General features: G+C 43.8%; 3 protein-coding genes across 3 annotated transcripts in view; all 3 read left to right on the top strand.

The window, feature by feature from the left end:
• LOC144173497 (esterase OVCA2-like) overlaps window positions 1-9,211 on the top strand; it is a 34,186-nt gene extending 24,975 nt beyond the window's left edge. Inside the window, exon 8 of the mRNA XM_077701897.1 lies at window positions 9,025-9,211. Within this exon, the coding sequence (XP_077558023.1) occupies window positions 9,025-9,182 (158 nt within the window). The 3' untranslated portion in view covers window positions 9,183-9,211. The remainder of the gene's footprint in view (window positions 1-9,024) is intronic.
• A 5,208-nt stretch (window positions 9,212-14,419) lies between these two features.
• The window catches only part of P5cr-2 (Pyrroline-5-carboxylate reductase-like 2), a 29,709-nt gene continuing 17,976 nt past the window's right edge, over window positions 14,420-26,152 (top strand). The window contains exon 1 of the mRNA XM_077704411.1: window positions 14,420-14,604. Within this exon, the coding sequence (XP_077560537.1) occupies window positions 14,538-14,604 (67 nt within the window). The 5' untranslated portion in view covers window positions 14,420-14,537. The remainder of the gene's footprint in view (window positions 14,605-26,152) is intronic.
• Window positions 18,026-24,400, top strand: Nero (deoxyhypusine hydroxylase nero). The gene has a single exon (XM_077704410.1). The coding sequence runs from the start codon at window positions 18,106-18,108 to the stop codon at window positions 19,039-19,041; it is 936 nt and encodes a 311-aa protein (XP_077560536.1). The 5' UTR covers window positions 18,026-18,105; the 3' UTR covers window positions 19,042-24,400.

The following is a 26,152-nucleotide window of genomic DNA, read 5'->3' as shown; positions in this document are numbered from 1 at the left end:
TGTAACTACAATCAGCTCTATGCATACGCCGGTTCTGCGACGCTGACGTGTGAAACACACCTGGCGCTTATGCAGGCCGAATGTCCCACACTAATATTGCGTCAGAAACATTTAAACTCTCATAAACACACCCCATTTGCGAACAGAGTGACTGCTCCACATTAACATGAATTTGCAACGCCCACAAATCGTAAATCTCAGTCGTGAATGTGTCGTAAAAGCAGCGGCGATAGTGGGGAGCGGGACGGAGACTCCCGCGGCTGCTTTCGAAACGGGCTGCTAGGGGAATTTCAGTGGCGCCTCTACAGGCCGCGCTCAAGGTGTGTAAGGCAGCCAGCATTGCCCAAGTCAATGGCCCACATAGAAGAAGGCAGGATAGCAGTAACAAGTTTGAAACCGCCTGCAGCTTGCTCTACCATGTTGAAAAGCAAGGTTGCCACTCTATAAATGTGCACAAGCGCTAAAAAAAAGTGACGGCTGTGGCCTTTATGGACGTCAACAAAGTGGTGCTTGTCCTATCCTGCTGCAGTAGCCTGTAGCCATGCCGTTTGGTGTGAGCTTGAGCTGCATAAGATGGTAATGCGATGAGCTTCCTCCAGTTCCTCCCCATGTGTTATGGATGCTGAAAGCGTCTTTTGGGGCTGGAATGGAGTTGAGGGGGATACCAAAGGCTGGCTTTTTCAAACTGAACGAGGCTGTATTTTGTGTTCGTGGCCCCCCCTAAAATCCATTTTAACAAAGTCATGTAGGTTCAGAGCAAGACAGATACGGGCCGCCCAGTGGATTTCGGCTGCCCTCGAAAAGCAGCGCCCGAGCGAAAGCGCCAGGTGCTCGCTAACACCCCAGCACAGGGGCAGGCGCGGGTGCCAGAAGGCGGGAGTAGCGAGGGCTGCTTGCCGAGTAAAGGACACCACACCGTGGTGATGTGTGGCCGCATCGCGATGACCCTCCCCTCATGGGACTAGGATAGTCATCCGCCGGATAATCAAATAAAGTCTTTTCACTCACTCACTCACTCTTGGGCTAGGAAGGTGGGAACCAGAAAAACCAATTTTGCCTTCCAAGACAAAACTTCAAACGGTCGTAACTTTTGCTACAGACCAGATAGAATGATACTGTCCATCTTTTTGCACTCTTTTGTTTGTGCACAGTTCACTGGTACCTTGTTCAGCTGCATCCCTCCAGCAGTTTTTACAAAAGCTGGCATAAAATCGAATATAAAAATCCAAATAAATTTGAATGTTGTTGTTTTACAGAAAAACAAGTTTTATATTTACACTCATAATGAAAAATACATATGTCCTTCAGTTTTCATTATTATAACTGTAAAAATAAAGTTTTTGATCAAAGACCCATGTACCCCCTTCACTACGAGAAATGCCCCATTAAAAGCATGCACAAAATGTGTCCTTCACATAAACTCGGCGTCAGCCATACCACACTTGGTGGTCTTATACCCACATTCGCAAAAAACGCTGGCTGCCTTCTAAAGCGGCGTCAGGCTTTTCCGCAGCGCACGTGCGCCTGCAGGGAAAGGTGATGATCGGCACCTTCTGGTGGTTTTGCACACTTTTGGAAGATGGAAGGGAGGAGCTGTTGGAGCTGCTTTTAACGACGATAGTCTTTCCTTAGCTACTCAGATGCAGAAATTTTGGTCTGTTTGTCTGTCTCTCTGTCTGTCTGTGTGTCTGTCAGTCACTCGATTCAGCCACCAGGCCAAAGTGAAGCAGAATCTGCACAATAGTCTTATATACTCACAGCCAAATCTAAACGTCTGAGTCCGGTTTTTATGTTCATACTTTTCAACACTGTTGACCAAGAACAATACATTACGCAAATATAAGGCAGAAAATCAATACATAAGAGATAATTTTGTCTTCCTCTATTAAATAATTCACGGATGCTTGGTTTTTGCAATAGCAAATGAAATACTACATCAATTGCACAAACCCGTCGCCTGCTGTTGCCCACACTACCTAAGAAATCAAACGGCAATGTCAACAAAAGGTTCCACTACATAGGTTCCACGTTCCGCTTGAAATGCCTGCGGAGTAGGGCAACATGGTTGTATAAACATTGTAGTAGGGCGCTCGATTCACGCGAGTCTCCGCCGTATGGCAGCGCTGGCATCGAGGAACCCGACTTGGAGCAGTGGAACGCCGTAAATTTAAATTGACTTGAGCAAACCTCTAGCGTTTTATCTCGGGAGGAATGAGACGAGGTTGGGACAGCCTGAGAGATGAGTGAGAAAGAGAAGGGAGGCTTTTACTTGGAAGGGGCGCCAGTTGACCATCATTTTTTGTCGACATTTGCAACGAAAGGGGCAGATATGCGGCCACTTTTTCTTCTGGCTATGGGCCAACAAGGCGCACTGGCAATGTGATGGAGCCATAGCGAAGGCGTGGCCAACACCCTCTAGATAAGGAAGTCTGTGGACCGCTTCAAGAACCGCTTTTCTCAGAAAATTACGGGCAACCCTCGTCAATTTCCAGTCGCAATTCCTTCTTTTTGTTTTTGGAACATTTAGAAGATTGATCAACTTTTCAAAGTTCCCGTGCTACCACTGCAATGCCTTTTAAGGAAGCTTTCTTCTTCTTACAGAGGTGATTACAGCGGTTTCTGAGGTTTGTTATGCAGCCTTCTCATTGCTTTAAAGGATCCATGAAGACAAAATACAAGATGGTGTTACTCGAAACATTTCGTGTTTTATAGTGCCCCCAACGCTCGCCCGAATGCAAACAATGCTTTATTCACTGAGAAATTAATTAGTTTAACTTAAAATTTTTATTTTCCCACTAAATTGTGCGTTATCGTGGTCTGCAATGACATCAGAGGAACCGACCACTGCTAGGGTGGACCCTAGCTCTGCAGCCGATTGGAAAGCCTTGTTTACCGTTAGTGAACCTAGATGGCGCCACCATACTGTGGCAAGCCATTTTCTGCGTTTGGTTTGTTTTTGAGCGTATTTAAACCTGCCTTGTTTTGTTCAGGGAGAAAATATTCGTTCCGTGAAACAGTGCTCGCTCAGCAAATATGGTCCCGTAATACACCGTTGCTTGCGTCAGTCGGCCAGTGTCGTCTGAGACAACCCCGAAGCCCTGCAGTCCTGTGCAGCTAAACCAAGCATAGTGCGCGCAGTACCAACAGCAGTACGCATCGGTACTGCTACGTTTGCGTCTACTTTCGTAACTTACACTGTTTGTCCCCCCATTCTTACGGCTTTAAAAAGAATGTGCCCTAAATTTAAGCGCAAATAGCTCGTTCAGCTAGCTTATAAGCTCTGCCTAATTTGCGTTTGCTTTTGCCACCCTCAGCCAATCTCACAGCTGGGCACATATGACATGATAGGTTCTGTTGCGGGAAATGAGCGAGGGGGTCGCATGGCCATTCCATTTTTTCCTAATTATGTAGCTTATTTGAGCGAAGTTTATGTTAAAAGTGGTGTCAGCATGATTCTAACGAGGCAGTCTTTTGAATGAACCAAACTTTTGTTTTCTAAGCATAAAATGTCCCTAGGTGTTCTCAGGGGATTTCATCTTGAAATTAGGCATGTAAATGCTCTTTAAAGCAAAGTTTTTCGATATACATCAGTTTCAAAACTCCGCTTCAGAATATGGGCGGCATGGGCAGCTGAGGGGCAAATGCATGGGCACAGCACCTAGGGGTCTAAAAAGCTGGACCTTGCTAGTCGTGCATTTATTAACACAACATAATAAAATAAAGCTTGCTTCTCAAATGAGAAAACAATGATTAATTAATATTTACTCAAGTTTCAACATTTTTTTTTTCTTTTATGGTTAATGCAGCAGCCACAAGCACTCGAGTACTATTTCAACTTTGTGCCAACAGATAACAGACTAGTCAACTTCCCAAGTGCTTGCCACCAGAACAGGAGGGACAACCACAGACTGGCTTTTGATACATGCGGCCTATAGGAAGTTTTGCAACTGGGGTATATCGAGTACAGCTTGTCATTAAATTTCTCGGGCCGGAAATGTCGGACGTGAATTTTTGGGAATGAACTGGCCGGCACAAATTCGTGCTGCTAGCGGATCCAGTCTTCAAATTTTGCATCAGTTCTATACTGTGAAGCAGGCACTCAGTGCAAAATTATTTGCACCCTGAAGGGGAATTTTCACCGCCTCTAACGAACACCCTTACACTTTAGAAAAAACACAAGGAAGCAACCTTTTACACGGTGCTTTGTCAGTTGTAAAACCATTCGAGAGAGTGTATTATTTGTTTTCCCTAGGGTGTAAAGGTGTGGGAGACAAAACACACCTTTAAGAGTATAAATTAAATCACTTCACAGTGCAAGAATAACTGTCAGAAGAAATCAGAAATGGTGCCACATATCCCAACTGAATGCAAAGGTATCCGCCCGGTCCTCATAAAGGAGGCATCTGTTACGTTCTTGACGGTGTAGTGTGAATCGGTAGCCAGCCGGGCTAGCTGGGTGTAGGAAGGATATGTCTGGACGCAGCAAAGTGAAGCTGTAAGGTGTTTTATTGCTGAGGTACGCACATGTCTGGGTGGTGGGTGTGTACTACACAGCATTGAGCTTCCAAAAGCCTTCACCTTCAAAGGGGCCATGCAGACAAAATACAAGTTTGTTTTATTCGAAAGAGTTCGTGTTTTATAGTGCCCCCAGCGCTTGTCTGGAAGCAAACGATGCCATATTCACTGAGAAATTAATCAGTTTGAGCTTAACTTTTGATTCTCCCGCCCAATCGTGTGTTTTCACGACGTCTGCAATGACATCACAAGAACTGCTCTGCAGCCGATTGCGGGGCCTTGTTTACTGTTAGTCAACCTATATGGCGCCACCATATTGTGGTAGGCCATTTTCTGGCTTTGCTTTGTTTTTGACCGTATTTGTACCTTCTTGTTAAGGTAGAAAGTAATTGTTTCATGAAACATAGTGTTTGCTCGACAAATATGGTCACATAAGGGGCTTACGCCAATCGGCCAGTGTCATCTGAGACAACCCCAGAGCGTTGCACTGCTGTGCAGCTACAACAAACATACTGCGCATAGTAGCAACAGCAGTACGCACTGGTACTGCTACGTTTACGTCTACTTTCGTAACTTCCACTGTTTACCCCAACATTCTTACTGCTATAAAAAGAATGCGCCCTAAATTTAAGTGCAAATAGCTCATTCGGCAAGCTTGTAAGCTCTGCCTAATTTGCGTTTGTTTTTGGTGGCCTCAGCCAATTGCGGAGCTGCCACATATGACATCATAGGTTCTGTTGCGGGAAATGAGGTAGTGGGTCACATGGCCATTCCCTCTTTTCCTAATTATACACTAGCTTATTTGAGCAAAGCGTGCACTCAAAGTGGTGTCAGTAGGATTCTAACGAAGCAATCTTTCTAATGAACCAAACTTGTGTTTTGTCTTTAAAAGAATGGAGGGAGTGTTCCAAGGGAAGCAGTAGATGGCACTCGGTGTGCACAGGAAACGCTGGGTTGGTACCCCCAAGGGAACAGAGCCTTGTGCCTGGCATAGGTGTACCAGACTCTAGAGAAGTGGTCACTGCAGTAAAGCACTTCTGTAGCATGTGTAAGCGCCAGATGCCCAGGTACTTCCCATGCACATGCACGCGGAAAATGCTTCGGTGCCAGCCCCAAGTTTACACTGTGCCGTGAAGAACAGGATAGACTGGGTCTGCTTGGATGCAACCACATTTTCAGTGCACTGTTGTTGGGCCAAAAGCACACTGCAAGCCATACTGTACTCTTTAGACGAGAACAATGTGTGCGTGGCTGAAAAACTCCTGTGTTCAAGGGCGTCCGCAGAACTTTTTACAAGCATCCATCAGCGAGGGAGGGGGGGTGAGGGGAGGGCATGGTTTTGTACCACCAAAGAGGCGTTATTTGTGGTTACAAAAATTACAAACAGCGAATTAGAACCAGACTTGTAGAATATACATTGCATTTTATTACCAAACAAAGAAATGAAGTTAATAAAGAAAATGCGACAAGTTACTGTCACTTTGTAAAGGTCAGTCTAACTGCGGGAGCGTTCTCAACTCGCGCCCATTGCACACAGCACAATACGTTCACATACACACAGCTGCACTCTGTCAATCTTCCTTGAATAAGACACCGCGGGTTTTTCTGGGCAAATTGCGATATGACGTGTGATGAAGTCTGTTGAAATGGCTCACACAATAAAAATACTTCTGACCTCCCTGACTTTCAATGCAGTACAGGCATACAAGCGTTTTGAGGGACTGATTTATAGGTTTTGTTTCGGGGCTTGGGTGGTGCCGACATTTCGCTATTTCGAAGGAAAGGGTGTACAAGGTGATGGGACGGCACGGGACATGGAGGAATGAAGAGGTTCTCCTCCATGGCACTGGAGGATGTTACACTCTCCCTACTAAGTGTAGCGGTGAAGATTTTAAGCTAGATATAGCTGCAAATTTGTCCGAAAACTGAAGTTCTTGTGGTAAGACTGCATAAAGTTTGAAAAAAAAAACATAAGAAAAACGTCAAACCTTTCAGAATTGTTCACTATCATCAATAGCCAGCACAGGCAGTCTGTTTCACTGCCGTCATATGACTGGCAATGTTAGTCAGTGCCTAAAGTGCAATGTTGACCGCAGTCCTGAAGGCCGTTCCATACGGATACTCAGGACCTGAGTGGGCTAATCATTTGAGTAGCGTAGATTGTTGGGCTAGGTGGTTCGCGTACATAACTGAAAAAACTTTTGCGCTAAAGGACGAGACAAAGGGGGTAACGCTGGTGCCGTTTTCTCCTCTCTTCCATCCTTCAGGGCAAAGTTATTTTATTTATGGGCCAACCAAGCTGTGCAGCTTTTTTGTAGTGCATAAAAATATCCGAATCTCGACTTTACCCCCCGCCCCCCTTCCGGACGCCCATGCCTGTGTTATGCAAGTGCGCCCATATATGCTGGCCATGACTCGCAAGTCTCTTTTGTAGGAGCGCTCTGTTCCTTTCCATGAGAGCAATGCTGCCTTTTAAGGCCATTTTTTGCACGCACAGCATGTTGTGTGGTGCTACTCGCAATAGCAGCAGTAGCTTTAATTAATAATGTATAAAATGGCAAAAATGTAAAAAATGGGCAACACCATGCACATCTTGCACTTGTATCTGTGGCATTTATAATCTTCTAACAGTGGAACAGGATTCATGTTGGTTGTTTAAGTGTTTTAATGAAACAAACTATAAGTTGGGAACGTGTTAACTTTAACTTTTTAGTCAACGGAGGAATTTCTGCTGAGCAGGTGTTCTTTTTGTTGTTTTTCTTTTTAATGGACAAAATTACGCTCTTATACCCAATTAAGCAGGCTGCCTTCACTACAACTGGTGGTGAGACTTGTTGGAATATCAATTTCGGTTAAATTGTTTGGCATGTACTACTTTTCATTTCGAAGATTTCTTCAAGTGTACACAAGAGCTTTTGCTGCTCCTTACTGTTGATGTCGGTTTATAGCGTCTGTTTAAATTGGGCGGCTATTTTCTGCTCTTTCTCCAAGTGGCATCACCACACCTGCTCATATTACTTTGTAGATGGTCCGTCATCACGATGTGTGGTATGGTTTTTTTGTGTCACAAAAACAAAAAAAGAAGGAATGGGAGTTAGAGAAAACTGTTCCGGATTTAATTATGTATTTTGAAACAAGCAAAGCATTATTTGCTGTCAAATGAAATCTGAAACAGCGTTGAAAAGTGTGCTTCTTTGGTCAAATAAACAATTCATTCACCCTTTCGAGTACCTTTGATCATACGCAGTATCGGCCGCTGAAGCAGCATAAAAGATAGCAGGTCGCACCACTCGCATGCTGTACACGAAAGCGCCATTGTCGGCACAGGCTTGAAGCAAAAAATACATGATCTGGCTCAGTGTATCGCTTGGTTCGGTCCCGGCCGCCGTGGCTGCTTTTCTGATGGAGGCAAAAAGCAAAAGTGCCCATGTGTCGAGATTTCTGAGCACACTAAAGATCCCCAGAATGAATTTATTGTCGAGAAAAAAAGGAAAGGAAAGCAAGGTCTGCCAGCAGGCATAAATTGTCACACCTAGGGGTGGACACCAGAATGCCTGCTGCTGTGGTCAAAATCAATCCGGAGTCCTTCACTACGGCACGTCTCTTAGCCCAGGTTTTGTCTTGGTGCATTGAAGGGGCCGTACAATTACAAACCGATGACTACAATTTTAGTGTTAGCGTATATCGCGTCAGTTCTGCCCATATTATGTCACTGCAGCACGCAATTCGAAAATTTGACGATTTTTCGAGTTTTTTGTTTTTTCCGGTTAAAAAGACATCTTTGTGGCTACCAAAGCAAGTTCTTTCAAATCAAAAGTTTTATTTTGTGGCAAGTAAAGCTATTTCTGTTATTTATGAACCAAATTTATTAAAATTAGGAGGGTTTATGTAGTCAACTAACCTAATATCAAAACTTGAGTCAGTTTAAAAATATCTTCTACACTTTTCAGGTTACCAGACCTATTACCTTCACAAAGTTGCTCCAAGATTACTTAACTACTTAGGCAAGAACTCAACAAGATTGTTATGTCAGCGTGATCAGAAAGGTCTGTTTCGTCCAAGGTAGCTATTAGATTATTGCTTTATTTCCTTTAGGTATTCAAAAAGAAGTTTCACTTTCTTTTTGACATGAAACCATTTCTGACTTCGAAAGGAAGCTGAAACTCTTCTTGTTCTTTCTTTATTCCTAAAGGAAATACTATAGCAATAATCTAATAACTTCCTTGCACAGAATAGACCTTCCTGATCACGCTGACGTAAAAATCTTGTTGACTTCTTGCCTAATTACTTAATTATGTTGAATGCAAGTTTCAGGTAATTATTCTTCAAAGTTAGAAAGTATAGACGGTATATTAAACCGATTTCAGTTTTGTTGTTAGAATGGCTAGTTGCATAAATGCTCCTAATTTGATTCAATTTTGTTCATAAATAAAAAAGTCATTTTACTTGCCACGTCTCCCCTTAAACACCATAATTAAGAGAAAAAACAATCTGTCCCTTGGCTTGCAGCACAAGCGACGGAGATCCTGCCCTTCTTCATGTCGCCAAACGTTCTGTATCACCCGGGGGGCCACTTTCTACCAACCAACGCAGAGACCAAGCCCGGCTACCTTGCATTCTTCAGGAAGATGTTGGGCATGCACTCTGGGGCCGGTGAAGTAGTCTAGGTTCTTGCAATAAATTGTTCAAGTTTTTTTCCATCCTGTCTTGTTGCTGTTCTTATGACGTCGTCCCTAACTGTCCTCTGAAACAAGAAGCAGACTTTTACATGAGAAATAAACCAGTTGCTCATCAATACCATTTTCATCACTCAATTAATCTCAGGTAGTCTCTAAAGTTGTACAGTTGAACCTCATTATTAAGGCAGTTAGGTACAAGAGACACTATTCACCCAGATGGTTGGCTGCCCTATCTTTCTCATTAAATTGACCCTTTTTATAACAGACATCAGGTGTGGAAGGCAGTTGGTTGTAAAGTACATCCTTGAATTTTAATCAACAATCTCGCTTGTAACAGACATTTTAGCTTTAGATGTGGTGCCACCAGTCGCCAACTGCAGTTGCGTCTGTTGTGGAATCAAAGGGGATTGGCAGGCTCCCGCAGTGGCTAGTTATTATAACTTCAGCAAACAGACAGTGGATTAATCAGTTATGAAAAAATGACGAGAAGCCCTGCCAATGGAAATGCAACGTACAGAAGTGGTTACAGCGTACTGCCATGCATACAGGCTTCTGCTCAAGCCGAGAATACGGGGGGTGTGCAGTGGGCTGTCCCAATTGCGTAGCTCCCAATCAAGAAGCATCACAGATGTCGAGTCCTGCAAGCCTGATGAGCACACAGCGGAAGAAGCTCTGCGCTGTGACTCTTCATCAGGCTTGTGAACTTGACATCTACGTTTCATCTTCCACAAACAGTGAAAGAAGAGAAAGCTTGTAGAAGCCAGTGTAAAAAACAGTGTATTTAGTCATGAAGCAGATTCACAATTATTTCATAAATTGTGGGGGCAAAACATAAATTAGAATAAACTGTTTGCAACATTTTGTAGTGATCTTTTGAGCTTATTGTAGTAGTACGGTGCCCACACTGAACTCGGGGTTGATCAGTCAGTGAAAATATGGTTCCCTGCTTATAAGAGATAAACCGCTCCTTGGTACGTGTTCTCTTATACAGGTGTTGTACTGTACTTGATCTCAAGTTCTTAATCTCAAGTCACTGTCATGTAAGTCAATCTCAAGTAGTAGATGGGTATTACCTTCATCACCTCTTATCTACATTGCTCTTTCATCATCTTCAACTGAATGCAGTGTGCACGCAGAGCTATCGCCGTCGTTCCACCTTCACTGTGCTCTGTTTTCGCTTTTTGCCATCCTCTCAGCTGCCTTCTGTTTGCTCTTTTATGTTGACACTCAACCACAGGAATGGGTGCTCTTAAAAGGCCAAGCTCTAAAATTTGTTTTATGTTGCTCACTAATGTGCTGTATTTGGACCCTCACTCCCAGGAATGGTGGCAAAAAAAAAAGATTGCTCGCTTCAGAATCATGAATGGTGATGGGGTATGTAGTCTCCCCTGAATGGAATTCTGAAGAAAAAGGGAAAAAGCTTTATTCAACTTTTAATGTTAATGTGGATGCTAATTGCGTGCTTTGATGTTTGCAGAGGCATTAAGATACACGGTTGCCCATGATACTCATTTTTGTGTAAGTGGTAACTCGGTGTTGATAGCCGCACTTTAGCAAAGGAAATCTTTTCGTGGTTGCATTCCAGTAGTTTTTCTTTTTTTTAGCAAACTCACTCTCATCACATAAACAAGTCACGTTTCAGTGATTAAGCACCTGGGTTATAAAGAGATATCCCATGATGAACCCAACAGCCATCAGCTTTTGTACGATCTTGTTGAGCAGGTAAGTTTGCAGCAGTCAAGCCTGCCACCAAGCATCTAAAAACAGAAACGATGTTTTTTCACAGTGTAGCACATTCGACTTCCAGGGTTTATCCTCTCTTTGTTTACTTGTAATACACAACGAGACTTGTAATACTTGTAATACACAAACATCCCACTGTTTCTAAAGTGTTTTCAAATGTCCAGGTTTGCACTCTGACAAACCAGCCCTAGTTTCTTGCAGGCATACAGTCATTGAAGATTGCAACACCAACGCAAGAATATGAGCAACAACAAACCAATCATTTCTTTTCTGAGTTGTCAGATTATGAAGTGGCTCAATTATTAATGATAATGTCCGGTAATGACCCTTCAAAAATAAACCCAAGGTACGCCACTATTTCATCTCCAAGGGCATTTTCACGTGCTCCAGTAGGTATTTTTGTATTTGCATTCTGCTTGTCCATCACTGCACATCCAACAGAGATGGGCAGAAATAAAGTTGTACAGCATGATGGTGCATAGTCATGCTAGTGAAAGTAAACGAAATGCCAAAGGCACTGCAACAACTCTGGTTGTGAGCTACTCTACGAGATAGGCTTTGATAATATTTGCTTCTGGGCCCACGCCATTTTATGAAATAGCTACGTATATCTGCGGTACAAATATCGCACTATGCAGTGAGCGATTATGGCAGCCCCAGAGCAGTCTGTGCACCTCAACATTATGTGCGCATGTGAAATGAAATTTGAGCAACAATAGTGTCCCCGCTTTCACCTCCCTACAAGTGATTTTCTTCCTTTTCAAATTTCTTCCGCAAATATACGGAATGCACCTGGGTAGCTTTCCAAGATCGCCAAGCCTCTCCAACATGACCTGCCTATCTAAGCAGGGCCAAGCAAGGTCCATAAAATGTGGTGTGCTAATACATAACTTGCACCTGTAAGTAGCACACAAGTTGTAAGGCGAATTTCATACGGCCTCATAAATGGAAAGTTCATAACAGTTCTGGCGTGATTGGTCAGTACTCCTGTGGTAGATATTAAAGGGGCCATCAAGGCAAAAGACGAGGTTGGGTCATTAAAAATACTGCTTTGTCCTGATAACAATGATACTAATTTTATCACAATTTTAAACAAATCATTGAGATATTAAAGAACACACATGACGTCTGTGTGGTTGCAATGGTGCCTTTAATTCCCTTTACTTGTATCATTTTCATGCTAGTGCGGTTAACACACACAATATCTAGGTTTTCACTATTCCCCCTATTCCATCACCGCCCATATCATGTAGTGCACCAGGCTTTCCAATGATTCTAGCTTTTTTTATTGTGGTTAAAAAAAAGTCTTTCGTCACTGAAATGGAGCTGAGTGAGTTACGTCTAAGGCAAATTATGTCTAACACAAATTGAACATGCGTCAAATTGAGCATAGTTATATTTTGTCTTCACTTGATGGCCCGTTTAAAGGTGGGACACATTTATTGCAGGTGTTTGCGTCTTTCTGTGCAACAAATGTTGCTCTCAGAAGACTTCCGCTGCAGAAGTTCCTGGTTGCTGTTGCCACCCCACATGTCTGAGAAGACGAAGCCGCAGATTGCAAATAAGATTAGTACCTTCTGTGCGGCGCCCATGATAGGAAAGATGAGACAAAGGTCGCCGTATGCACAAGGAACACTCAAGCAACTTAAGGCTACAACACAAGCAAGGTCACGAGTGATAGTGGCTACAAGGTCATCTCGGGCTGCGAAGTCCGAATGCCCGAACCAGGAGCAGTGGTGCCAACAACAAGATAACTAAACAAAAAGGAACTGCTCCAAAAGCAAAGCACAAAGACAATGGTGGACAATCGACGTCCACAATCATAGGACAATTGGTTGTCTGAGGCTTTGGAACGTTTCCATTAGCAATGGAGCAAAATTGTTAAATTACAGCCTCGCCAGCTGCTGTGAGAAAAAGACCTGGAAAAAAAAATTCCACCATAAATTTTGCTTGTAATTTCTGCCTTGATCCATCAGTCTTGCGCATGTATCTTAGTTGTGTAGATTTTTTTATGGTAACTTAGTAGTGCAGTTTTATTTTCTGTTCTGACGTACAGTGAAAAAAACTCCATAAAGCTGATACAGGGTATTAAAATTATGAATGAAAGCAGGTGATTTGGTAGTTCGGGTCGTCTTTATGGGCAAGGATACGCTTGACATTTAAGCATAAATAGTTTGTGCAAGTTTTACTTCATGCATTAAGTGCTAACTACAAAATAATTATCTTTCTTCACAGTCAGTCAGTGAAAACTTTATTATTTCACTGACTGAAATTTGTCCAGCCGCACCTGTAGAGGGAATTTTTTATCCCAAACGCTTTAGTATATGAACTTAAACGCCAGAACACAAACAGCCCCTGCAAGTTAGAGAGTTGCTTTAAAAACGATTACAACCAGAAGATCAACAAGATATAAGCACGAAGCCAGCTCATATTGTTGTCTGTACCCCCTTTCAACCAATTAATTCGTATATTAATCCTAATAGCGGCTGGAATATTAACTGGCAGCCACTATTGATTGAAGGCTGCTAACTGAAATATTCCAGTTTTCGGTTCAGTAACTCCATAAAATGTTCCTACAGCAGTGGATATGTTTATATGGTGTAATAGAATAATTACAGCCTTACTTCATCTGTCTTGTTTATAAAACAATAGATAAGACGGTACGATTTGAATTTCAAGCTTTCCTTTTATCTGTACCTTAAATTTCACCCCAGTTAAGTGACACCAAATTAAGGACGCCTGACGCAAGTTTCCGGCCGCGGCGGCCGCTTTTCTGATGGAGGCGAAAAGCAAAAACGCCCAGATTTCGGCGCACGTTACGCGCCTGTAGCGTCGGCAGCGTCGGCGCGTTAAATCTTACACTCAGTCCATGGATAGCAAATCTTTAGTTCTGAAAGACCGGTGCAGTACTCCTACACGTATTCTAAAACGCACACAGCGTATTCCCGTTCCCTCCCACCAGCTCGGCAGTTGACGTTCTTTTCATTTCTGGTTACGCTACAGATTACTTTCCCATCGATTGGACTTGCTGCAACGCTGAAAAATCCCCATCGACGCCAGTTAAGTCCATGTATACCAAATCAGCTGTTATTACGTAAGTCTGACGAGAGGCTGCAAATAAATGCCCATTTCTTCTTTTCCATAACACGTACGAGAACTCTATTCGCGTCTCAACGTGGCTGCGCCCAACGTTTCAGCCACGCACAAGGCATAGAAATAGGTCGACAACAACACAGCGCTCTGATGTCACCATGTAGGTCGCGACACTAGATTCCCTTGTTTATCCGACGACGAAAACCGATAGTCGCCGGGCAATCGGCAAGCTTGTGCGTTTCTTCTTCGGCCGTCCCGTATCGTTCGCGCACTCATACGCAACTTCCCGCATCTTTGTAGCGTCCGCCATGGTGGGTTGCCATAGCAACAAGCGCTAGGTGTAATCCTGGCGCTGCCGTCGTCGAAGAAAGTCTCAGTTTCAGTTTCAGATAACACGCGCTTCGTTTGCGCCAGTTGATCTGACGGCTGCCTGACTAAACCGTCGTCTTCCGCTGTGTCTCAGAAGGAAGTTAGTCTCAGCTGCTCGTATACCACGAGAAAAAAAAAATGTCAATCGGATTCCTTGGCGCTGGGCGCATCGCGCAAGCTATGGCTAAAGGATTCATTGAATCAGGTGCGTGCCCGTTTTGCTAATGCTTTTAGGCCGGGAGTTTTGGAGCGAAAAATAGCGGTGTAGTATATTTAAATCGCCTTTCTCACCTGTATAATCACTAGTTTACGGATATCTTTAATTCTTTCTTTACTGTGTATTGAGTGAGCCTGAATGGAACAGTGAAAGAGCGAAAATTTCATTACACGTTTTTTAATGCATTTTGAAATAACATCGCCACTCAAAACCCCAGCCTGCTAACACCGAGAATTAATACCATGTGTGAAGAATTAACAAATAGGTGTTTTGTTAAATATACAGACATGCCGCACGCACACGCCCTGTGCAGTCCGGGTGACGCAATTCGGGAGCCGAAAGAGAGAACAGCACGTCGTGAACTTTGTTGCGCCAAAATTAAGCTTGAGCATAAAAACGCAAATAAGCCAACTAAATTTACGGGACCTAAATGAGATTTGTTTGAACGTTTGCAATCTAATGAGTTCCCCCTAGTACGCTTAAGAAAATTAAATGATCGATGAATATGAAGCGTTAATCACCGCAGCTTCTATAAGTCGATCGCATGTCTTCCGTGAAAGCAGCCACGGGGTTTTACACTTACTTGTAGCAGCACCAGTCACACAAAATAAAAAAAAGAGCAAGTTCTTGGTTGACTTTCTGTATGGCCTATTTACATAATCTGGATAGACGCCATAATGATCGATGAACAGGTCGGGTGACCATTTCGATATCATATCTCGGAGATGGAACCAAATTAATTTAGCTGCGTGCAGATTGTCTGAAATAATTAGACTCCAGGTTGCCGCAGTAATACCGGCCATTTGGCTCCGGTTATGAAAACCTCAATGATCAGGCAAGTAAGTACCGGGGCTTTAAAACTATTAATTCCGTCTGCACCAACGACCACAGCTAATTTCATACCGAAACGGGGGTGAGTTCTAAACTGGGGATAAGCGGTGACTTCGCGGTTTGCATCAGATAACATTTTTGGAAGGCGCTCGGTGGTTTAGGTGTCCATCTGTTTCTTGAGGGGACCACGCCGAAAACCCAGGCCAAAAGCTAGGCGTAGAGACACTGCTACACAAGGCATGAGTTTACTACGTTTTTATGTGTTCTTTTTCTGTAGTTTATCTGTTTCTTATATTGTGATACCTTACACCAGAATTTCCGTGTTATTAAACATTAAGTTGGAAGTCAGCGCTGCGTACGTTCCTTTCTTGCCTATTTGAGTTTTTTTTTTTTTTGTACGCTGTAGTCTGGCGCACAGAGACTACGATGAGATCAATCTGGTTATTGAGGTCAGGGCTTTTGTTAACTAACTGAAGCTATCGGCAGTGAAACGCTACCGATGACACAGAATCCGTGGCCTGAAAACGGCTAACCCACTTTAAAAAAATCTGTTTTCTGTCTAGATAAGATAGACGATATATGCAGTGTACTCAATGAGCGCATCCGGGTGCGTGCAAAAGCGGACAGAAGGCGCGGAGCAAAAAGGTCTCTCCTCAAACGCTGATATCGTTGTGAAGTGGTATCGCGCCTCAACAACCGCTCCTTCTCCTTTCTATGAGATAAGACATGTGCAAGACACAGCGGCACATCGCTGTATGCAAATCGATCGCTACATCCCTTCTATCAGAGTCGTTCTAGACAGAGGAACTCCAAGTTGAAGCAAGGATTCTGCCACGCGGAACAAAATTTGTTTCTGGTCGTCTCAAACACCGCTCAACTACATATGGACAGTCCCATGTACAGGCGACCTTTTTCAGTGCAACTAGAGTGGACTTGTAAAATTTGGCAGATATCTTAAGCCTGAAAATGGGATCATTCGCAGTCGAAATACCCATGTTTAGCCAACTAAAACAAGGATGAAATTGAATTAACGGAGGTTAAATGAATGAGATTCGAGTATATACGGGAAACGAGAAAAACGTGCAATAAAGTTTTGACCTTATATCCTTCCCAGCTATGTATCGATGGAAAGAAATACAACGTTAACGCGCAGCCTGACTTTAAGCATCAGGAGTGGGGCTCGTGACTTTGAAAACTGCCTTTACATGCATTTTGCTTATTAAGGAAGCCAAAGCTCTCTGCTGAGCTAAACTGAGCCAAGATATCGCCCACCGGAGTTTTGCTCCCTATAATTCAAGACGTTTGTTTTCTATGTCTGAGTGTTACTACTAGCATATCATTCTTCTTTCCATTTGTGGTTGAGCTGACCTAAGTTTTCCTTCAAGGTTCTTAGTACCTCCCCAAGTTTCTGCGCCATATGTAATGACTGGTAGCACGCATTCGTTGCATACTTTCCTTTTTAGTGGCAGAGAAAGCCTACTATTCATTACTCCACAGTGTTTACCGAGTGCTCTCTAGATCTGTGTAAGTCTACGCCTGATTTTCTTTGCGCACTTAGCATCTGTACTGACAGACTGTCTAAGGTATTTATATTCAAACACATTTCAAACATTTAATAACCGAAGCTAAACGTTTTATAATCAGCTTTAATCATGCAACAGGGATTTTTAATGACAGTTTTCGAAGGACATTTGACAGGTGTTCTCTAGGCCCGCAAAGTCATCCGATTCCGTATATCTCTAGTGCCTCTAATATTTTCAATTTTCTCGCATCCCGTACTCGCACTCCCAATCCAGCTCGCTAAATACGCCCTCCAGACAGGCTGCAAAAAATTTTGGATAGAAGATTTCTCCTTAATATTGTCAATGTGCCTTTTCTTTCTTCTAAGCGAAGGATTGTCCTTGTATATGTTTTTCAAGAGCTGGATGTAAGTCTCTTCCATTTCCTGGCCTCTCAATGTTTCGACTAATGCCTACAGAATCCAAAGGTTTTTCGTAATCTATAAGTTCCACGTTGGAGGGGGGGGGGATTTATTATACACCACAGATTTTTCGGTTACCTGACTGATGAAATAAACGGGATCCATTGTGAAGTAGTGCTTCCGAAATCGAGCCTGTAAGTATAGCTTTTTTTGTGAATACAAATTAGGTCGTCTTTTCAGTATAGTGGCACTTTCCAATTCTTCAGTCATTATTATAATAATTTTTTAAGCCTAATTGGCACAATAAATCCTCTACCATTAGCTGATTTACCGTTATTCCGTCATCTCGTGTAGGATTTTGAAATGTCTTCGGACCTTGTTTTTCAATACTTACTGTTGGGACCTGGCGAACTTTATTGGCTCTTTCGGTACATTTCCTGGCCTCACGTTGTTAATGTGCCACTCAGTACAGAACCTCTTTGCTTCCCTTATGCTTGTTGTTCAGGCTATTACTTTTTTTGTCTCTGAGCGTACGTTCTATCGACGTAGCCAGTTCAAAACGCGCGCGCATCAAACTAGAGCCGGTGCTGCAAGCATCCGCGCACCACCCATCGCCAGCGACAGCACAACGGGACGCGCGCCGCCATCTTGGTTTCCGCGGTGATTCACGCACATCTGCTCGTCCGCACGCCGACGTCGTGTCGTAAACGAGAAGCCGAGGAAACCCCGCAGCAGGCATGAAGCACGTGGAAGACGCGGCCATACGGGCCGTCGGCAAGGTCCTCAACGACCGAAACCGACCGCTGAAGGAGCGCTTCCGAGCGCTGTTCACGCTGCGCAACCTGGGCGGCGAGTGTGCCATCGAGTGCATCGCCAGCTGCTTCACGGACCCGTCGGCGCTGCTCAAGCACGAGTGCGCCTACTGCCTCGGCCAGATGCGCGACCCGCGGGCCATCCCGACGCTCGTGAAGCTCCTGAAGGACGACCAGGAGGAAGCGATCGTGCGACACGAGGCCGCCGAGGCGCTGGGCGCCATCGCCGAGCCGGAGAGCGTCGAAGTTCTGCGTCAGTACTCCACCGACAAGACGGCCGTCGTCGCCGAAACGTGTCAATTGGCGCTGGCGCGTATCGCGTGGCTGGCCAGCGCCGAGAGCCGGCTCGAGCACTTCGCCGACAGCCCGTACAGCTCAGTCGACCCGGCGCCGCCGCTGCTCGAAGATCGGGACAACGTCGAAGAGCAGGCGCGCATCCTCATGGACAAGTCCGCGCCGCTCTTCGAGCGCTATCGTGCGATGTTCTCTCTTCGCAACGAAGGAAGCGAGCCGGCCATTCGCGCGCTGACCGAGGGTCTGCGCTGCCCGAGCAGCGCCCTGTTCCGGCACGAAGTGGCGTACGTGTTGGGTCAGGCGCGGCACGAGGCGGCCGTCGAGCGTCTCGGCGAGGTTCTCGCCGACGTCGAGGAGTGCGGCATGGTTCGTCACGAGTGCGCCGAGGCCCTGGGCTCGATCGCGACGGGCGACTGCTTCGAGCTGCTGCGCCGCTTCGAAGGCGACGAGGAGCCCTTGGTGCGTGAAAGCTGCGCGGTGGCGTTGGACATGTGCGAGTACGAGAATAGCTGCGAGCTGCAGTACGCCGACACGCTCCTCAAGGTCCAACCCGAGGCGCTCATCTGAGTTAATAGAAGAGGAAGATACGTCACTGTGGAAGTGGCGGAGAAAGCCGGTCGTCGAGACAACAGCCAAGCCGGGCAATCGTTGTGTTCGTTGTGTGTCTGTGCGCAGCATTCGGGCACCTCGCGCTCTAGTTTCATCGTTGTGAAAATGCACGATTCGTTTATCTGAGCTGAAGGAGAAATTTCGGACAGGTGATTGGCCAAGGAATGCCGGTTGACCCCTCGTTGTGTGGATTGTGTTGTTTTCTCGCCTTAAAGAGTCTCTTTCACACAGTTACACGCAAGCGTGTTCATTCGGGCAAGATTTTCCCTTTTGATGGTTATAGTGGTAGAAATGAGGGTGAAAAGAACAAATGTTAACTGGTGTAGCGTGTGGCTGAAAGGGTGGTTTTCATTGTGCGAGTGCGAAAGCATCACTAGCTCCAGGTTGCAGGTTGATAAGCTGGCTGAGGGAATGCCTCAGCCACACTAGCCCCCATTATTGAGATTTGCGAACTAGTTAATGGTCAGATTTCTTCCTACATTAAAGGTAGAATGGTAATCACTCAGAATAGGCATACTGTGTAACAGTAGCCAAAATAGGCGTGGTTTGTAAGCAACTCCTCCTTTTTGGTGCTCTCTCTTCCTAATGTGAAGCATTATTCTCGAATGAATGAAACAGGTTGTTGTTAAATTGATGCAGTCCAAATTCTTGGCGTCATTTTTGCTGTTAGCCACTACTTGCTGCCAATAATTGTCAATAATTTAAATTTCTCTTGTGTATTCAGTTCCTTGCCTGTTCTTGACTTATGACTTGGGCCTAGGAGACATTTAGTAAAACTTGCGATGGACATTTATGCTCAGAAACTAGAAAATGAATACCTGTAATCCAGAGGTATACATTCTTAGTAATGCCATTTTTTATTAGGAACAAACTGAGCCAATAATAATAGTAAAGTCAATGTAAGTCCACCTTGTGATATTGCAGAGTACAAAATAATAGTCCACAAATTGGCCACATTAGCAGTGTCCATTGTAACCTCCTAGAAGCCACAATCACTCTCATCTTAGGTTCGAAAATTTTGCTCTTTGCAAGCACTGCACTTTGAGACACTTTTCTGTGCCACATGAAACCTGTCTGTTGAAAGTGGGAATTCTTAGGGGCTGATGTCTTCTTCAAATGTGGCCATATCCTCTCGACATAACACGTTTAATATTAAAGCACAAGATTTCTTTTTTTGTGAAGTTCGTAACAATATCTTAGCAGCATTAACCCCTTTTTTTCCGATCTCTGAAGTACCCTTTGGGCATTTTAATTGCCATTAGTAATTCATATATTGAAATTCAAATTTTTTACAACTTTGTCATGCTTGCATTATGGTATGAAAGAGTTGTGTTGACGTATCCCCAGTTTTTGTCTATGCATGCGTTGTTCATTGTATGTCACTTCTCCTAAAGCACATTTCAGCATCTCATGGTTCCCAGAGCAGCATACAGCCACATTCACCTATGTTTCACATCTAGTTAGAGGACAGTGATGTGGTGAAGCAAAACTTCTTTTGGCAAAGATTTTTTTTTTTTGTGCAAGACATTAACAATCTACTTGCCAAAAACATGGGTGGGTGCATTTGGCGATGCAGTGCAGCTTTATGAAGCACTCTGATGTATAAAATTGAACGTTTTTTTGAAAAGCTCTTAAGACAAAGCTAAAAATTACTTTTAGTTTGGTGGTTTACGCTCTTACGAATGTTTGTGTTCACGATTGGTTTTTGTTCTAAAGTCTAGGTTGGCCATATTGCCTGCCCTGCTGCCATGGTTTTGTCGGGAGACAGCGAAACATAACTTTGCCAACTTTTCTGATTCCGGCTCTTTCTGAGCGTGTGGGTCCTTTTCTTTCTTACGCCTTCGCGGAGTGGTGATTTGTTGTGACAAATGTTTGTTTATGTATTCGGTGCTGCTTGCAACCTCCTGCAACAGTATCATATCTGCCGTCAAAGATGCCTTGCGGAGCCTCTTTGAGAATTACGTACTTTCATCATTGAACACCTGGTTTAAACATCCATCATGAGCATCCTTGTTGTTGCTGCTTTGTGGCGTCCCATGCTTTAAATACACTTGTTTGTTGCAACATGTTAAACAATGTGACATTGTTCATCATTGGATACCGACACTTCACATGCTTTGCAAAGGGGAATGCATAGCCAAACTGGAATCCTTTAGTTTTTCCACCAAACTTAGACCGCTAGGAAGTCTATGTCATACGAGTTCGATTCCCAGTCGTGGCGTCCGTTTTTCTGATGGAAGCAAAAACGCCCGTGTGTACGAGATTTCGGTGCATGTTAAAGATCCCCAGGTGGCCAAAATTAATCTTGGTGCCCTTCACTGAGGCGCGCCTCATCGCCTGTGTTGCGTGAGCACGTTAAACCCTACAATAAATCAATCAAGTCTGTCATGTCTAGTGTGCATGGCACCTCTGATTGGCTCACTTTATGGTGTCTTAATCATTTGTTTGGATCATAATTTCTAGCTAGCAATTGTGCTTCTGCTTCCCTAGAGGGTCTTCTTTTTAGCATCATTTACAGACTGACAAAATCATGTCCCGCTTTTTTCAAGAATGAGAAAAACAGCGAAGTTTAAAAGGGTGTACCCTGGAGAGAAAATGTACATTGTTCTACTAAGCGGGAGCATTGAATATCTCGAGAGCCAGTGACGGCACAAATCAGTCGAAAATGTTCAGTGTGTTCTAAGAGAGGTCCAAACACAGGCAAGCACCGGAGTGTCAAATTTAGGTGTTCATGGGCATTTATAGGCAACTGCCTCATGTTTCAAGTCCTACTGATGACTATATGCTTGCCTAAACTCAGTGAATGATGTTGATTGTCATTTCTTTGTTGATTTGGTGCTAGAATATTTGAAGCTCATAAATATACGTGCTTGTCCTCGAAACAGGCCAGTTGGTACTGCTTTCATATCAGGTATTCATTTTTTCGTCATGATTGGCTCATCAGGTGTTCCTTAAATTGTTGTGGTATGTGTAATTCTGCAGTAAGAAAAAAAATTTTGCCCTCTACCTCATATTTATTGCAAAGGTTTAAATATAAAAGGCTAGGTCTGGTAGGGCCCAAGATTTTTTGCTGACCATTCGGCAACAGGAGGTATAGGCGTGCAATCCGTTACTCTTTCACTGCAGCTCTAATGTGTTTCCTGCTGAAATATTGATGGTTGCCACTGTGTGTCATGAAATTGCCTTTAATTGGTTTGTTTACACCGTCCCGTTGAAAGTATCTGCAAGCTGTATGTCTTTTGTAGCTACTTTTCCAAATACATTCGGGCACTTTCAGCATTCTCCGCTCTTCACATTGAGGACCACCCGTGTTTCGAAGTCAGCTGTCGCTGGTGGGCAACTTGTAGAGCACTTCTCAGTGTCCGCTTATGTATTTCTGTCCCTTCATTGCGCACTACAGGTTTGTCAGTGTTAGGAGGATACCGATAATAGAAGAAAATGGGAAAAAAGAGACTGCGAATGACTTACAGGGTTTGCTGCTGTCAAAAATGCTGCCTGGCCTGGCCAAATGAGTATGTGACAAGTGACTCTTGCAAATGTTGGCAATGGGTCTAAAAATTGCTTAGATTTCATGATTGCATTTATATGGTGGCTGTGCCAAAGTTCACACTAAGCCGTGGACCCTAAGAAACTGATACACGGCACTGATCAAAGGCTTCGTTCATGAAGCCACGTTTGATAAATACTTAATGTGAGTGAGATGTCATCCAAATAAATATTTTGCCTCATATACAGCCTGTAACAAGGTTAATAGAACTAGTTCCAGCTGTTCTTCCTTAATGAAAAAAAAAAATTCGTGAGAGCTATACGTCATGCAGTACGAAAGCATCCCTGTTAAGCATTCTGACTTCAGTACTGAGTATTGTCGAATGAATTAAGCTACTGTTTGCATTGTTTAATGCCTAGGAAGACCTACTGTTAGCGCATGTTTAAGGCAATGACATAGAGATGAAGCGTGTAAGTTAGAAGTGTGGGTAGCCCTGTTGAGCACTGAACCCTGGTTTGCACAGGGGGCCATTCGCTGCGTCTGTTGTCGTCTTTCCCAGCAAACTACTCCATTCAGCACATCTATTGCAAGCTTGTAAGACCACAATCACGAGCTATGTTTTAGGTTGTAGTGACGTGTCAGCCTGTACCAATGTACAGATGAAAGCGGTTTTGGGAAATCACATCACTTTCAGTGTGTACATAGCTTGCTTGTCACTAGACCTGGCTGAGTGTATGCATGTAAGGTCAGCAGCACAGCATCTTTGCGTGAAATATACATCCAGAAATTCCTTCCGGTCCTTATAATTTCAATTGGCAGGAAAGACTTTAAGCTTTGTATCTGTACAGTGTCAAAATATAGTGAGTACACATTGTGCAAGTTGCAGCCAAATTTTCTATCTTTAAAGCGTTTAAATGACCACAAGAAGCCGTTCTTTAGGGATAATTTAATGACCCGTGTATCATACAGGATAGTTTCTCAATTTAAAAAGCAAGTCCGAGAGTTGGAAGTTGGATACTCGCGTTTTCAGGAATCATTGAGTGCTGGTTGTGCAGTATTTTCTGTTCACCTGCAGGACCCATCACTGTACTACATCATATGTCTGCAGTGTCTTTTGCAGGGTGAAGAATCCCAGTGGCTGGAAATTCCTTAATCTGATTGTCTTCTCAACAAAGCTCGGCTATTTCACTGCTTAGCCGTCCTAAGCTTGTGGTGTGAGATTAACAGTTGCCAAAGATGAATGTAGAACCTCTGAGAGGGGGATAGCAGGGGGATGTCATTGCCAGTGAATCGATCAATGTTAAAGTTCTAGTTCGTGCTTTACTGAGTAAAGTGCTGTAGCGCCTCTTCTTGTGACTGATTGATTGTCGTTTCATAAGCTAAGCTATTTGACACTGGAAGCTAATGTGTTAAAATCTTCCTCAAGGAAGCCTCGTGGCAATGATTGCCTTAATGGGGGTTGAAGTTTCTTGTGGTGTTGCTTGATCCACTCTGCCCAACACCTAAATTACAGCTGGCTGTCGCTGAAGGGGTTACCCTGTCTTTTCAAAAGCATTACAGGCTTGTTGCTGCTTTTCTGTATATATACTACTTGTCAAGTAGTTTCCGATGCCTGACAGAAACCTAATACTGCATAGCAGGTTGGTAGCACTGGAAAACACCGTTGCAGCTCCCACAGGTTTTACTGAGAATCAGGGTTTGAATGTTGTTGATGTTAAAACTTTGCACTGCTGCATGTCGTGGATATTTATTACGTGAGCAGATTTCGTGTACACTGAGCCAGTGTAGCACTGTAACGACACTCGTCCCCAATAAAAGGTACAAATGAAACCGTGTCTCGACCATGTTTGATTTTGTAAGCTTTTCTGAATAGAATGGAACTTTCACATCATAGGGATCACGGTGCTGAAGGCCTTGGGAATAGGCTGAGAAATATCAGCATGATTTTGCAATCAGCTTGAAAAAAGTTTTATTGTATGCACGTTGTTTCCTGAATCTTAATGTTCAATGCGTTGATATGGCCGTTCATGGCTTGGCCACAGGGACTCTCCACAGTGGGGCAACTGCAATCGTACAAAAAAACGAAGATGAGGGTTTGTTCAAGTTCCATGATTAGAAATAATTTAATCATGCTGTTTTAACGATTTATTTGAGCATTATTAATATTGTTGGGGGAAGCTGCAAATTTGTGTAAAATATGTGTGTTAAAACACTCCTGTGTGCGTTTTTGTGGGAGAATTGACGATCTTGGGGTGGAGACCACTGTAGTAGCCACGTATAGTGTTTCTGGCATTATTCACTGTTCTACCTAAATATTTTGTGGGGGCAACTTTTATCCCGTGTGAGCCTCAGCCACAAGTGTTTCAGCGTTGGTATAATGAGGGTACGGGTGTTTAAAATTACGAGCGTTTTGAAGGTATTCAAATGGAATGTCATTTGACTGAAATATAAGGATTAAATTAGATGGCACTTGGATTAATTGACTGGCGCATGGATTAAATTGTATGGCAATTGGATTCAATTGAGTGGGAAAACCTGTAGTTACTGCCAAGACTGGTGAGGATGCTAAAAGAGGAGCACGAGGATGGAGTATGTACCTTCCCCTTAATAAGTACCCGCACATCACCGGCGCTATGCGGGAAAGACCACCGCTGATAGCAGAGGTAGCAGGTGCATGTCTGTGGTGCGGTCGATTGTAGGCGCTCAAACTGCGATACATCTAGTGACCAACTACAGGTTTTCCCGCTCAATTTTATGTAATCGCCATACAGTTTAATCTTGGCGTCAGCCAATTTAATCCAAGCTCCATCTAAATCCTGCGAATTTAATCCAAGTGCCGACCAATTTAATCCGATCACCAGCCAAATTACTCCAGCTGTCAGAAGGTTGTTCAGGACTGTTTTGTGCAATATTAGGCGCAGCTTTGTGGACTTTGTTGAGCGTGGTGGGGTAAAAATGCGACTGTTTCTTGATCTAATATGTGCAAAATATCTTATTTGCTGGTTGTTTACCAATACGCGCAGGCCAAGAGAGCGGTCTTTTCTGATCCGTTGGTGCCGTGTGCCATAGAGTTTCATACTAATAGTATGAAACTCTATGCCGTGTGCTGATCGTCTGCGAGAACGGCAGAAGTACCGTCTGCTCGCGGATTGTTGCGCCAGAAGCCTTGCCAGGGTATTGTTACGTGAGCGGACGATACTTCTGACGCGAGCAGGCGATATTTCTGACGGAAGAGACGGTATTATAATTTGGAAATAATACTTAACGCTGCAGAAAATCATTTATTGATTGAAAATCAGAATGCAAAGAGCATTTAAGTAGTGTATTTTTATCAAGATAACAGGGTATTGTTACGTGAGCGGACGATACTTCTGACGCGAGCAGGCGATATTTCTGACGGAAGAGACGGTATTATAATTTGGAAATAATACTTAACGCTGCAGAAAATCATTTATTGATTGAAAATCAGAATGCAAAGAGCATTTAAGTAGTGTATTTTTATCAAGATAACTTAATTCTGAAAGCATTGTAAAGCGAGGAGCAGGCGATACTTCTGACGTTAGTTATCGACGGCGCTCTCGC

This window comes from Haemaphysalis longicornis, unplaced genomic scaffold, assembly GCF_048455015.1.
Source record: "Haemaphysalis longicornis isolate Haplotype H1 unplaced genomic scaffold, Haemaphysalis longicornis Haplotype H1 scaffold_3, whole genome shotgun sequence".
Lineage (NCBI taxonomy): Eukaryota > Metazoa > Arthropoda > Arachnida > Ixodida > Ixodidae > Haemaphysalis > Haemaphysalis longicornis.
The sequence above is the reverse complement of the archived record's forward strand: the minus strand, read 5'-3'. Positions and strand labels throughout refer to the sequence as shown.